Source organism: Neopelma chrysocephalum, unplaced genomic scaffold, assembly GCF_003984885.1.
Source record: "Neopelma chrysocephalum unplaced genomic scaffold, ASM398488v2 Primary Assembly neopelma1_43, whole genome shotgun sequence".
Taxonomy (NCBI): domain Eukaryota; kingdom Metazoa; phylum Chordata; class Aves; order Passeriformes; family Pipridae; genus Neopelma; species Neopelma chrysocephalum.
The window spans coordinates 11,836,471-11,850,960 of NW_020897702.1; the positions used below are offsets into that span (position 1 = coordinate 11,836,471).

Consider the following 14,490-nt stretch of genomic DNA (forward strand, 5'->3'; position numbering starts at 1 on the left):
GTAAAGACTGCTTAACAGACCTTTCATTTTTGTCACACTCAAGAAACTTTCTGTCACACTTAAAAAGCATCATGTAATGAATCATAGGAAAATATCATACCTCCAAGTTGTTCAGATGCTGTTTTTCAAGGAGCTGTTGCATTTCTTTCAGATTTTTATGGAAGAGAAGTTGGTGACTATCCATGTTTGTTCTACTGCTCTCTTGTATTGGTTTATCACAGCCAAACATTGCTGACATCTGCTTCTGATGGAAAGAATCATTTCTAGATGCTGATGAGGATGTATCATCTGTGGTGCTTGATGCAGACAAGCAACTTATTACTTTATCTTATTTTTATGTGTCAACAGTACACTTTTAAACATGTCCTTTTCCGAAAGTATATACCGCCAATAAATGCCTGGCAAGTGAAGGACAGGCATACTACATGTAACTACAGGTGGTGCTGTTAGTACTAACTAAAAGTGTCCAACACTTTCCATTTTAAGACCTCTCTTCTGTTATTTATAAATAGTCAGACTTTTCTGATTGGGTTGTTGGGTGACTGCCTCAGGCTGAACTAACATGGAAAATGTCAGCCAACAGTTTGGTAATTTGCAGAAATGGAACATGGAGGGTTGTGCTTTTTTAAAAAAAGAAAAAAAAAAGGAAAATAAAAAAAACAAGGAAAACGGGCTTTGTTTTTTCATAAAGTTGGCTTATATAGTCATGCTGTCAGGTGTTCCCTTACTTCAAAGAGCAAGAAAGCTTTGTAGTATGTAGAGACCCCAAATCTACTGATGATGTGTAATGTCAGTATTGTGGTATGTTAAAGAATACGTATTTGATGCCTGAAAAAAACCACCTTCGGAGTAGCTAGTGTAGCTGGCTTCTGTGACCAGGGTGGGCCAAAATTAAGGCCGAGGAAACCACAGGTTCCTACAAGATGAGAATTAACAAGAACCATGGAACAGGTTGACACCCAGGAATGAAAGAAGTCAAGAAGCATGCAAAGCCAAATGACAAGGAAAGTGCAATTAGTGACCAGGAAGGCAGGGAGTTTGTAACAAGGTATGTTCAAGAACAAAAAGCAGATGGAACTGGAATGAAGCTGGGTAAGATCACTAGGAATAAGAACCAAGCTTTGGAAAACAAGAAGCAAGAACTGGGTTGATATCAAGGATGACAAAACCAAGAAACAAGTAGCTTTAAGCAATAAGAAAAGAAGGCCTAAAAAAAAAAGCAAAAATAACCCAGATGCCAAACCCACAGCTCGTGGGTAGATCAAGCTTTAGTATTCTGGAAGTATAACTATTACCAGGTTGCCAGCTATGCTAGGCTGTCTAGGTGGAACAGTTAGTGAAGGACACTGATCCTGTCTTTTGGCTCCAACTTGGTTCACGGGCGTTAAATGCCCTTAGTCTGGCATATCCAAAGTGGCACATACAGTTATCTCTCAATAGATCCATCCTTTATGTTTTCACCTATGTTTAATAGAGCCATAATCCTTGCAATTGATTAGAAAGCCAAGGTTATGTCTTGCTGCTTTAGGATCAAGTATTTAATGACGGACTTCGCAGTGCTGAGCTAACAAATAGACTTGATGATCGGAAAGGTCTTTTCCAATCAAAACAGTTCTACAACTCTATGATTTTCTTTGTTGTACTCCACAATGATTACAAATGGTGGTAGAAGCAGAATAGATCTTGAAAACAGACTATCAGTATAAACTTTCAGTGAAGTTACTAGTAGAATGGGTATGCCTTTACCTAAAAGCAGAGATCCAACAAGATTTACCAGATAGGGTAACGACTTCTCGTATTTATTTACAGAACTCAGAAAACTGCATGCTCTATTCTTTTGTATGGCAGATAGCATCCCTATCCCAAAACTTTCTTGTCAGACACCTGGCCCCCAAAAAATCTGTTTTTGCTTTTCTCCAAGAGGAGTTAATATGTCTCCATTGCTCAATTTATTTCTTTACACTTTTTTAAACACAGACATTAGGAATTTTAGAACCTTTTAAAATTCACTGATATCCAGTTGGGTCTACAGCCACATTTATCTTGAATACTTAATATAGTATTCATTTCTACCTTTGAAAGGTGACTGTCAATGAATTCTATATACTCTGTTTTTGAGGAGGGTAAATTCTAAAGATAATACAAGATTTTTGGCTTAAGTGTTTATAGAATTGCAAGGAGAAATACAGAAAGGTATCTACTACTTCATCTGAGTTATTTATTAGCTGACCCAAAATTTCCAATTAAAGAGATTACAAGAAATGTTTAAAGCTTTAAAACTCAGAACTGGTGAGCTTTGAAGAACCTTCATCTTTGCGAACCTTCCCAAAACACTCTTCTGTTTTAACTGTATTAAGTGGCTTGTGACCTGCCAATAGGTCATAGTAGATTCAACTTTTAAACTTTTTTCCTGCTGAGGTCACTTATTTTAAGTTTTTTTCTTTGAGCAATTACCAATTTCGAACTTATAAAAGTATAATTAACTTTGAGATTCTTAGCTCTCTCTCAAATTTGGTTACTAGGGAAACACAAGCTGTAAAAGAATATGAACATATAAATTTAATTTCCTTAGGAAATCATATAAAAATGACATATAAGATTTTCATTATGAACCTGAAGATTGTGAAAGGAACATACTATCATTATTACAGGATAGTGAATATTTAAAATTTTACAAATAAAAATGGAATGACAGCACTGTAAAAAATGGTAAGTGGTTTGAAGAGGTCCTGAGAGACCAAAGCAAAGCACAAGGAGCAATTTGAAAAAAGATGAAAAATAAAGAAACAAGTGACAAAGGCTGGGGGTAGAGGCACTGAGCTGCTATCCTTAATGAAGTCCATAAGTGAAATGAGGCAAACCATCAGGAACCCTGAGACACAGTTTAGAAACATCTACTTTTTTTGCCATAAATGAAAACTTAAGTTTAACAGGTAGATTTCTTGCTTGTTTCTTTGTTTTTATGGCTGCAATCTTCCTATGAATGTTGACTGGCAAACAGCATGAGTGTTTAGCTGTAGAGTTACAAAATATTTTCTCAATCGATCAGTTTATCACACGCAAAGGTATTAATCAGCAGTAGCTATGTAAACAAGCTGAATATTAGTGCCACAATGAAGAACACACTGAAGCTCAAAATTAGGGAGACCCTTTTAGACAGAATTTGTCTATTCTGAACATCTGCACAATTTATATAATGCAGAAAATAATTATAATAATAATAACAACAAAAGCAGCAATAACAAAAATAACCCCTTGAACTGAAATGTTAAAGAAATAAGAGATTAGGAAGGGGATAATCAGAAGGAGTATGAAATACAGCAGCTAGACAAACTACGTATGAAGAAACATTCTGTTATAAGTCAAGGTATCTTCGAAAGAGTGCTTGGGCAGAGCGAAAAGTATGCAAATCAAATTGTATGTGATATAAAATAAAATTATAGGATAGTCATGATACATATAGAGAATGAGAAATATAAAGGAATGACAGCTGGAAAGAAGATCCTTGCATGAATATATAAACTAAAGTATCCTTGAATGTCAGAAGGAAAAACATCTGGATAAGAATAAGAAATCATCTAGACAGAATACTTTATAAATCACAGTATAGAAAATGGTTTGATAATCATGGAAATCTGAGTCAGGCTATAACTGAATGGAGACTGGGTTAGTGCTGACTATTCCCAGAGTTCTGCTGAAGGGAAAAGGTGTATGTCACCTCCTCTACTGTCTTACCAAATGGACACAAATAACTCAAAGAAGTTGCATAATGTTTCATTGGAAAAGTTCACAGAAATGCTTTCTTTGCTATGAGAGAAATATCCTACAATTTCTTAAAGAGTAATTGTCTCCTGTTTATTGAATACACAGATCAATTTACTTCCTTTGATCATCAGAGTAAACAGGAATGCTTACCTGAAGTTGATTTTGTTTATCCTTGGGAAGGACAATTCTGATGTTAAAACTGATCCTTTAAGTTGTTCAAGAGCTTCTTCTAACTGAGAAGATGCTTCTGTCTGGACTAGAGGGATCAGAGTTAAAAAAACACAATGGAAAAAATATTTTTAAAATTGGAATAATTCACCATAAATGGTTTGGTTAAGTTTCTGAAGTTTGGAAGCCTAAATCCAGAGAGTTACAATAAACAGAGTGGTATAGCATTATTAGTCATGCTAGAGAATCTCGAGTTCCTCTGAAACAAAATGCCAGTCTATTTAAGTGTTTAAAGTTACACATCTATTCATCAGTTTTGCTCTTTGTTTTCAAAATGCATTGTTGAAAAAGTAGGAGGTTAAAAAATCTATTTTTTTTTTACATCATGATTATTCTGCTCATGCACTAAGCCGAAGTTATGGCTTGCAGATATTTTACAGAGGCCAAATAATCCAATCAGTGGAGAAAGAAAGAGTCCAGACAGGCACAAGTTATTGCCTCTTTCAAGTAAGTAAAAGTAGGGTAGAGAGTAACTTTTTGCTGTAAAAGAAAACCAAGGAAAAAAAATTATGATTCATTCTATTGCTACACACACTGTACTGTCAGTAGGGCTATGAAGAAGCCCTAAACCAGTACTTTTCTATTTTGTTATTTTAATCTGACATTTGATCTTGAAGTAAGAGACATTACCTCACAGTTGGCACAATTGCAGTTGGGAGAGTAAATCTGCTAAAGCATACCTAAGTAATAGACCATATCTTAAGAGTTTGAACACTGGAAAGTTGACTGGAAATCAGACTTGGCCAATGCTGTTACAAACTTCTGCCAATCTGCACTGATTCCAAGAAAGCAGGAACTGAGCTGCAGTGTTCGTTACTTCCCAGCAATGAGAGAACAGCTTAGAAAGTGGACTAATTCAGAAAAAAAGTTATGTAACACATTAATATATGCTAGGACTGCTTTTACTTAATGATAAACAAAATGCACATTCTTGAATATGTCATTTTCAGTGGTTCAAAGAGGGGACCATTACTCGACCCTAGTAACTGTCAGTGGCTTTGTAACACCTCTCACCCAGCTGTGAAAGCACAATACTGTAAGCAATAAGCACATTGTAGTCAAAAAAGTGGGGAAAACCCAGGAAGCCACAATACCCCAAGGAGGCGATGTACTTACTGTCACTGGAATATAGAGCAATATCTCACAGTATAATTTTTAGGAATAAAACCAAAACTGTGTTTTTAATTCCCTCTACTCAATTGTCATATGTATCAGATCTGAGCTTGTCAGTTGTTTTGCTTTTATGAATTCAATGAATTTGAGTAAAGTTAATTGTTCCGTTTGCTTCAATTATATTATACTGATAGACTAATAGGAAGGGTTGGACTAATAATGATCTCCAGAGGTCCCTTCCAACCCTAACAATTCTATGATTCTGTGAATAGAAAAACACTTGTATTGTGAATAATGATTAAATTTTAGTTTACAAACCTATTTGTTTGTGCTGAGAAAAAGGCATATGAGCACGCTGGAACTTCTCAGTTGCCTCCTGAAGTTTAATTTTCCTTTGCTGGAGAACTCTTTGTCTAAATCTTTGTTCTTTTTCTTTTTCTTGCTTCTGTCTTTCTTCAAAGGCTCTGTATGTAAGAATCAGAAGTAGATCATTCCTATGTTTTCGAATTACTTTTACAGAAATATTAGTAACTTCCTTGCTTACCAACTTGCCACTTTAGTACAAAAGCTTGCTTGTCCATAAATTAAATGCCATTAACTTCAGCACAGCTGGACTTTTATAGTAAATGGGGCAGTGGGTGGGGAAGAAGTTACAACATATTTTTATTTTCTAGCCTCAGCCAGAGATTTGATTCTTTTTTATATTTGAATTAACATGCAGACTCGACCAGTTGTTGTTACCAATGTTACTTTCACAACAGCCTGTACATAACCACCTAAATGTACCACAGTGAGCAGATAAATAGGAAGCTGAGCAAATGCTCTGTGTGTGTGCCTTTCAAAAGCTGTTGAAGAAATAGTAACAGTTTATAAGTTGTTATTTAGAAATAACACAAAGGAACTACAGGTTTTACCTGCAAATATGCAAGAGTTAGTTTCAACTTCTAATTGTTAAGAAGTTTCCTGAAAGACAATCAGATAGCAGCACGAAATGGGATAAAATAGTAATGTGAAACTGTAATTGACAGAATCAGTTGTTAATATCAAATATATTAAACATGTCCTTCTACTACCTGGAAAGAAAAGCAGCTCTAATCAAAACCAACCATCATCACAAAGGTTTCCTTCAGTAGGCACAGCCTTGATGAAGTTATGTGGAATTTTTTTCCTGCTGACAAAATCATCAGCTTTTACTGACAAACTAGCTCCTTAAGTGAAATATATCCATTAGACATATTGACACAGTGCCTATGTAGGCAAGCCATATTTAATGGTTTTAAACTAAAAGATGGTAGATTCATACTAGATATAAGGAAGTCATTTTTTACAGTGAGAGTGGTGAAACACTGGAACAGGTTACCCAGAGAGGTTGTAGATGCCCCATCCCTGGAAACATTCTATTCTAAATGTAGTAATACTGTAAGAGTAATACTCTTCAAGTTCAACTTCCAAAGCCTGTCATGCAAGGCAGCTTCCCATCTTTGAAGTTCTCTGTGTATTAGAAACATGATTTGACAGGTCACTAGTACACTAAGTAGGGTCCCACTCTTAGCCAGCAGTAGTGGAAAGAAATGTTTAGCCATATGTTCTTCAGTTCTCTCACCATAATAAGATATCACCCCATAACTTTAATCACTTGCAGTTGCTTCAAACATCTTCTTGCTTAATGGAGCAAAGCTGCTGCTTAACAGAGCTTCTCCTTAACTCAAGCTATTTTAATGATTCTTCCCTTTGCCTTTCGGAAAAAAGTTCAAACTGAAATATTCAACTTGAGCCTCCCTAGTATCCCTTCAAAGTGCTGACTGATCACCTGTGAAAACAAACAGAAAAATAATTTGAAATAGGTACTTTTTATTTTAGAAAGTCTAAAGGTTGTAACTGCACAATAGTAAAAAAATAGGAAAACTGCCAAATAATTCCCAAGTATACACTTATACAGGAATATCTACTTTAATCCACTTGGAAGCCAAAGCACAGCAGAGAGACACATAAAGAACTTTCACTGTTTTGAAAACTTACATATACATGGCTGTCAAAATATGTTTTGACAGCTAAAAAGTAGAACTAGAGTTTATCGACCACTTTCAGTAGTCCTGTATTTCACTCACCTTAAAATCTGATACAGAAATCTGCAATGTTTTATATCTTTATCCCGACTAAAGAAATAAAAAAATCATGAGAGAGGAAACAGACTTGCTTATCCTAGTAAGTACTTTAAACACATTCTTCATGATGTCCTGAATATTTCTAGAAGCCAGTCAAGAAGGCCTTTAGTTGAACTGTAGTTGTTAAATTCAAACATGTGGGAAATTCTGCAACTTTACACCTGGAGTAATTCCAGCATATAACTCCTAAAAGGAAAAAGTGAATTCTGACAGAATTTTTAGTTATTTTTTAAAATGATTTTGGATATGACTTAGTTGCACTCTTCCATATTCCTAATAACTGGCATAAAAAAAGGACTGTTGTTCCATATAGCTGGGAATGAGCAAGGCCAAATGCTGATGCAAGAGATCTTTTTCACCACAGCTCATCATGATCATTATTTGGTTTGGATTAAGACATGAAGGAGAAAAAAGGATCTTGTTTTAAATGTAAAGAAATGCATGTAAGATATTCAGTGAAGCCGGCATCATTAACTTCTTGACCTCACAGAATGTAAATTGTGACACCCAGGTGCACTATGTAAAATAAATAATTTTACAAATGCACATTGAAAAACAGTTAAAGCAAATGTTTGTTCATGCACTCTCCTTAAGCCACCAGCTTAGGTTCATATCACAGATGTAACATTGGCAAAAGAGTATGGCTTTAAGATGAAGAGTTAGCAGAAGAATTTCCTGACTGGTGTTTTTTTAACCCAATTTTTCTGTCTACTATAAACAATCCAGCGGTACAGCAATTTTTGAAACGGCTGCCAAAATGTTTATAGTGAATTTGGAATATGAAACTTAAAATATTTAGCTGTCTCAGATATACAGACATTATGTGGAAGGCATTTTTATGTTAAAAACAGCATGACTAGATGGTGGAGCTATTTCCTGGTTAATTTTACAAAATTGTCTTCACAGTGAAGTGATGGATGCTACCTTCCCAGGTGGACTAAATGCTTACTATTGCCTTGGATGAAAATAATAATAAAAAAGAAGAATATATACAGTGCATATAGAATGCTATGAAATGAACCTTTTGATACTGAGTTGATGTTATTCATCCGTTGGTTGCCATATCACGTTGCAACTCAGTGCACAATGATTTTAAAATTGAGGTAGGGAGGTACTTGTATAGTCAATGAGTACAGCAAGTGCAGGAAAAGTCTAGAATGGGGTGTCACACTCAAAATTCCCTTCATGGGCAAACAGGAAACACATATCCTTAAAAAGATCTGTGCACATTGCCAATAAATCAACTTTTTCCTCTAGGTGAGATGCTTACCCAGACCAGGAACACATATTAACCTATTTCCTCATCTTCTTTGGTTATCATATGCTGAATACAAAAGTGCTGTAAGGGCTTCAGATGGACCAACCCTTACAATGCTGTAGGGGCTCACAGAGGCCTGTCCTCCAAAATGCCCAAAAGGTTCACAGGAGAGCTGCCCACACTATATACCAGTTGTTACACTACATATCTTGTTTATAGGCAAAAAGCAAGCACACCTTATATAAAGACAAGCATTTTTTTCTGTTAGCATAATTTAAATCTTAAGAGTCTAATTATTATTAATCCAGCTATAATTGTTAATTAAAAAATAATAATAGTTAGAATACTTCTATGCAGAAAAAGGTCAATAACAGTGATAAAACAGTTTGAACTGTTACTCACACATTGAGTTTTCTACCCCTTTTCCTGATGCTCATGCTTGCATTGCTTCTAGTTTCATTCTGGTGGTGCTAGGGTGTTAGGGTAAACTGGCACCATCTGGAGTACCAGATGTACAGTACCAGCAGGATGTTCATGTTATTGCTTTCTTCTTCCTCACCTCAGGATCCACTTGGAATAATTTTTATATTTGCTAACACACTTCTACACCTTTGATCTATCTTCACCATCTATAGCTCCACAAGTACCTCCAAAAATACTCCATACATGGTGCCTTTTATGTATATTACATACTATTCTTCTCTTTGTTACCTCTAAAGCCTCTAAAGGTTTGTCAGATCTAGTTCTGCATTTTTTTAATTGAGTATTGGTGAGTTGTTTATAGCCATGGGGTCTACAGTGCCAAGCCTGTGTGCTGTCCCTTACTCTTCCCTGCCTGTACTCCTCTGTGCCGCATCCTGCACCTCCAGATATCAAGGCCTGCATTTCCCTGCACTTCATCATTAGTTTAGCATCATAAATGCCTCATTCTCTACATAGAAAAACTACTTGTTAGTGTTATCTATATAAAACTATGGTCATACCATAAAAAATTACACAAGGCAAAATTAATTAGCTACAGACACCTGGTCAATTAGAGAAACTGTTGTTACAGCTAAACCAAGTAAAACAAAGCTGCTGTCAGGTCAAGAAAAGTTCAGAAAGAGCAAGTTTGGCAAGCATCTGTCCCAAGGCCTTGCAAATTCAGCCATTATTAGAAATGGCAGTACTGCATTTCAAGTCTACATGGTTATAGTGTTCACCTACTTTTCACAGTTTCATTCTGATGTAGAAAGCAATACAAAATGTATAACACTTTGTTTACCAAGTGCTAGCATTGTTCTCTTATTTCCGGCTCTAGACTGCTTTTCATTCTCTGTCAACAACACTGATGAAAAATTTAAAGAGCTTTTATTAAATAATCAATGTTAATCAGCCAGTAGGTGGAGCACAAAGCTTGTGCACATGTTGAAAATTAAGTATTATGAAAAAAATAGTAATGAGAATAGATTGGAAACTGATATAAATTGGGAAAGCATTCCCTTCCCCGATTACAACAGATGGATAAGCTATTGCAAGGTAATTCAAAACGCTGAACCAAGATAGCTGACTGTAAGGTTTATTTTAACATGCACATAGATAATTGCATTTCCAGAAAGAAAAAACTACCTGTAGCCAGTAACATCCCAGTAAAATGAGAGGCACATTTTGCACTGAGCAATAACAGCAGGAAGTCTACAGTCCCCAGCAAAACTGACAGCTGGTATTTAGAAAGCAGTGCGTCATATAAACACAAAAGATGATATCCTATTAATTTACATCAAGTATGTGCTTAGTCAGTAGCTCTTATTTCCAGAATACTGTTATTTAAACAAAATATGTCAGCTACTGTCCCAGTGAATATTTAATTCTTAATCTGATCTTGAAATTGCAACTTCACCTATCAGTGAGACAATAAAGAAGTTACTTTCTTGATACTCAGGCAACTCATATTACGGTTATCCACAGGCTAGGGGTTTTTTTTCTGTTTTGAAGCATTGTTGTTAACACAAAAGTAAGAAGCTTGGTCAGTGCAAGAGATGCAAAGAAACAGATGGCATCAGATAGGCTGAAAAAGGTGTGTGACTTAAGTTACTGAGACTTTTCTTTCCAAAGTTATACCACCCCTTTTCCGAGCAAGTGATGTTTTTGTCTTTTACTATTAAAGCAATAACTGAGCACATCTTGTAGAAATTGAGTATTTTTAATGCTGAAGCTGCTGCATTTTAGAGGTATTGACAACAAATCACTACAACACTGTGAGGGAAAATTGCATTATAAGTATATTTAGGAAATTCATTACAAGTACGTGATGGTTAGTGAAACAAAGTCTTAACGGAGGCCAGTACATAGTGTCGAACAATACAGGTCATTACTGGGCCTAATCCTGTTTAACAGCTTCATTAAACATAGAAACATAGAATCATTTACGTTAGAAGAGACCTCTACAATCAAGTCCAACAACAAACACAGCACTGCCAAGTCCACCACTAAACCATGACTTTAAATGCCTCATCTACACATTTTTTAAATACCTCCAGGAACAGTGACTCCACCACTTCCCTGAACAGCCTGTTCCAATGCTTGACAACCTTTTTCACTGAAAAATTTCCTAGTATCCAACCTAAACCTCCCCTGGCACAACTTGAGGCCATTTGCTCTCATCCTGTAGCACTTGTTACTTGGGAGAAGAGACCAAACCCCACCCTGTTACAACCTCCCTTCAGGTAGCTGTAGAGACAGAGGCAGTCTCCCCTGAGTCTCCTTTTCTCCAGGCTGAACACCCTTGAGCTCTGTCAGCCATTCCTCATAAGACCTGGGCTCCAGCCCTTTCCCCAGCTCCACTGCCCTTCTCTGGACACACTCCAGCACCTCAATGTCTTTCTTTTAGTGAGGGGCCCAAAACTGAACACAGGATTTGAGGTGCACCCTCATCAGTGCTGAGTGCAGCAGGACAACCACTGCCCTAGTCCTGCTGGACACACTATTGCTGATACAGGCCAGGATGCCATTGGCCTTCTTGGCCACTTGGGCACACTGCTGGCTCATGTTCAGCTAGGTGTTGACCAAAAATTATCTGGATGATGGGACAGAGTGTACTCGCAGTAAGTTTGCAGATGACACCAAACTGGAAGGAGTGATTGATACACCAGAGAGTTGTGCTGGCATTCATAAGGACCTCTACAGGCTGGAGAAATGTGCTGACAGAAACCTCATGAAGTTGAACAAGAGGAAGTGAAAAGTCCTGCACTTGGGGAGGAACAACCCCAGACATGGGGGCCCTGCTGGACAACAAGTACAACAGGAGCCAACGACAGGCCCTTACCTTTACATGTGTAACAAAGCTAATGGTTCTTGGCTCATACACAGATTTGAGACATGACCTGGTGGTTGATTAATTAATTCCTACCTGCAAAACTGTCTGGGAAAAATATTCAGATTCAAGGAACCTTTTATTGTCAAACTACATTCCTCCATATATGCAATGACCCTTAGTTTTTAATTATATTTCACAGCTTATTAAAACTGTATGCACTTAATACCTTTCTAACGCTAGATAGCTAACTCCTTCTCAGACTTGTCACACCAGAGTTCCATTTGAACTGCTTATTATGCTAATAGTTATGCCATTCTCAATTATCACAATTTGAAACAATTTCATTTTATGAATACCATACCTATAATTTTTAACTGGCTCACCTGAGTAACTTGGATTTTTACTGTGTTTCTTAAGGTTGCAATGAAATACATATGGAAATGTATTTATGTATCAATGAGTATTAGTTTAACTACACCAGTCTGTCAAAACTATGCAGGCTGTCTGGTATTTGCTTTTACATTAGAGTATAATATTTCAAGACCAGTAATACAATAAACAGTGTTCATCTGAGATGTGTAGTGTTACAGTGGTACTGTTCTAGAAAACTAAATTAGATATTTAATTTTTCAACTGAGACTCAGTTTATTGTCTGCAAAGGCTGTGGGTCACACATTCTCTTTAATCACTCCCAGGTGATTATATTTCCTCTTCCACTTTTCTTCATATTTCAAAACATATGTTGACAGAATATACTGTCAAGCTAAAATGGCACTATAAAAAATATACACCACCTCTCTTAGGAGTTATGAACATATGTCAATAAGTAAACATTGTACAACAGAAATCATCTGACACAGGAACTGTGGGGGATGAGTGTTAATGAGTCAACACGAGGCAGAGGACGCTGGCCTGAGGCTGGGGACTGGCAAGGAGGAACTCATCTGCCTCTACAGAATACACAGGCAAGTCTCCTGTATGTGTGAGCACAAGTCCAGTGTGAGGGAGAAAATCTATTAAAACTACTTACAGCACTTCACTGAAACATTTCGGTGTCTGATTTACTTAATCCATTTGTCACAGAATATTTCATGGCTTTGCATTCTCATGTATGCAGAAATACAGACTATTCAAAGATCTGTTTAAAATGTCAGTACAGAATAACTTTATTATAAATATAATCCTGTACTAGAAAGATGTTGCTCTGTGTTTATTGGGAAGAGGGAGCACAAAGCCCCACCACGAAGGGGAGGCTGTGCATCTGTTATGCTGTGCAGACAGAAAAGCATACACTTCAGAAGGAAACAAGAGTTTCCAGCTTCCTGGTCCTTTCTGTACATCTGAGTGCATTTTTCACACATCCACTGAAGCTAATCAAACCCAGAAGAATACTAGAAATGCAGATCAGAGCCACAAGACAGATGTGCTACTTACTTTTACTTTATACAATAAGAGGTGACTACAGTGAGTTTCCAAAAATTAGTGAGTAAATCAGAATATTGTTCTTTCTATATTTTATTTGTCCTATAGCAAGAAACTGGATTTGTGAAACTTTTTATCCTAGACTCTGCTAGACCAAGGTGAACATGCAAACAGTAGAGATATATTGAGCTGTCTCAAGGTTTTGACTTTTTTTTTTAAATCTTCCACCAAAGGAACCTTAGTTACCTTCTTCTTCTGTTTGTCTCTATCAAATATTTTTGCGCCTTACTCCGATGTAATTTCTGATCCTCTTTCAATGTCCGACGTTCTTCTTCTAAATCCTGTTCAAAATGAAATTTTAAAGCTCTATCCCTAGTATTGTGTTAAGGACAATAGAAACTGGATTGAATAGCCTGTTTGATTGACTTTAAATTTTTGATTGATTTTTATATTTCCCCTTTTCGGGAAAGGGCAAACTTTATTGATGAGATACAAAATGCTGATATGCCTTTTGACTAAGGATACAATAGTTGGTCCCATAATTGTATCTAATAATCATAACTAACTTTATGCTTATCCAGAAAAGAATGTAATTGCATATTACTGTTTAAAGGGATTTTAAGAGAAGCTTTCCACTCATCTTTCATGATGATCACCAGCTGAAAAATCTCACCTTTATTATGTTCATTTGAAGGGACATATTTCTGTAGTTATCTAAATCTGTAACATACGGATACATGTACCACAGGGAAAATTATTCAATAGCAAAAACACCCCCCCACACACATCTAGAAGAGCGAAAACAAGAAAACCCCGAAGCTGCCTGAGAATTCGAATTTCCCACAGCAGTTTAAAACCCACGAAGCGTAAGTTTTAATTTAAGGCCACCCCTGAGGCGGCCCCTGACCGAGGGGCGGGGCGGGGGCTGGGCTGCCCCACACGGGGTCCACACGGGCCCCACACAGCGTAGCCGACCGCGGGAGTCCGCCCGAGGCCCCGGCCCCGGCCCCGGCCCCGGCCCCGGCCCCGGCCCCACACGGCTCGCAGAAGGATACCCAGGGGCGCTCCGCCTCCCTCCTGCGCGGTCCTGCGGGGCGCCGGGGAGGTGCTGCCCCCGCGCCGCTCCGCTGCCCTTCCCGCTGGGCTCCATCCCGCGCCCCGGGACCGCGGTCAGTGCCGGGCCCCGGCCCCAGCCCCGCTGCATCGTGGCAACCGGGGACGCCGCTTCCTTCGCAACGGGGCGG

At 37.6% G+C, this 14,490-nt stretch overlaps 1 protein-coding gene across 3 annotated transcripts in view; it reads right to left on the reverse strand.

Moving 5' to 3' along the window:
• Positions 1-14,405, reverse strand: part of CEP126 (centrosomal protein 126) — a 35,688-nt gene extending 21,283 nt beyond the window's left edge. For all 3 annotated transcript variants that reach the window (XM_027677358.1, XM_027677357.1, XM_027677359.1), the window contains exons 1-5: positions 14,302-14,405; positions 13,493-13,618; positions 5,425-5,570; positions 3,916-4,021; positions 101-296 (exon numbers count right to left, since the gene is read on the reverse strand). In XM_027677358.1, coding sequence (XP_027533159.1) covers positions 101-296; positions 3,916-4,021; positions 5,425-5,570; positions 13,493-13,618; positions 14,302-14,396 — 669 coding nt within the window. In that variant the 5' untranslated portion in view covers positions 14,397-14,405. The remainder of the gene's footprint in view (positions 1-100; positions 297-3,915; positions 4,022-5,424; positions 5,571-13,492; positions 13,619-14,301) is intronic.
• Between the last annotated feature and the right edge of the window lie 85 nt (positions 14,406-14,490).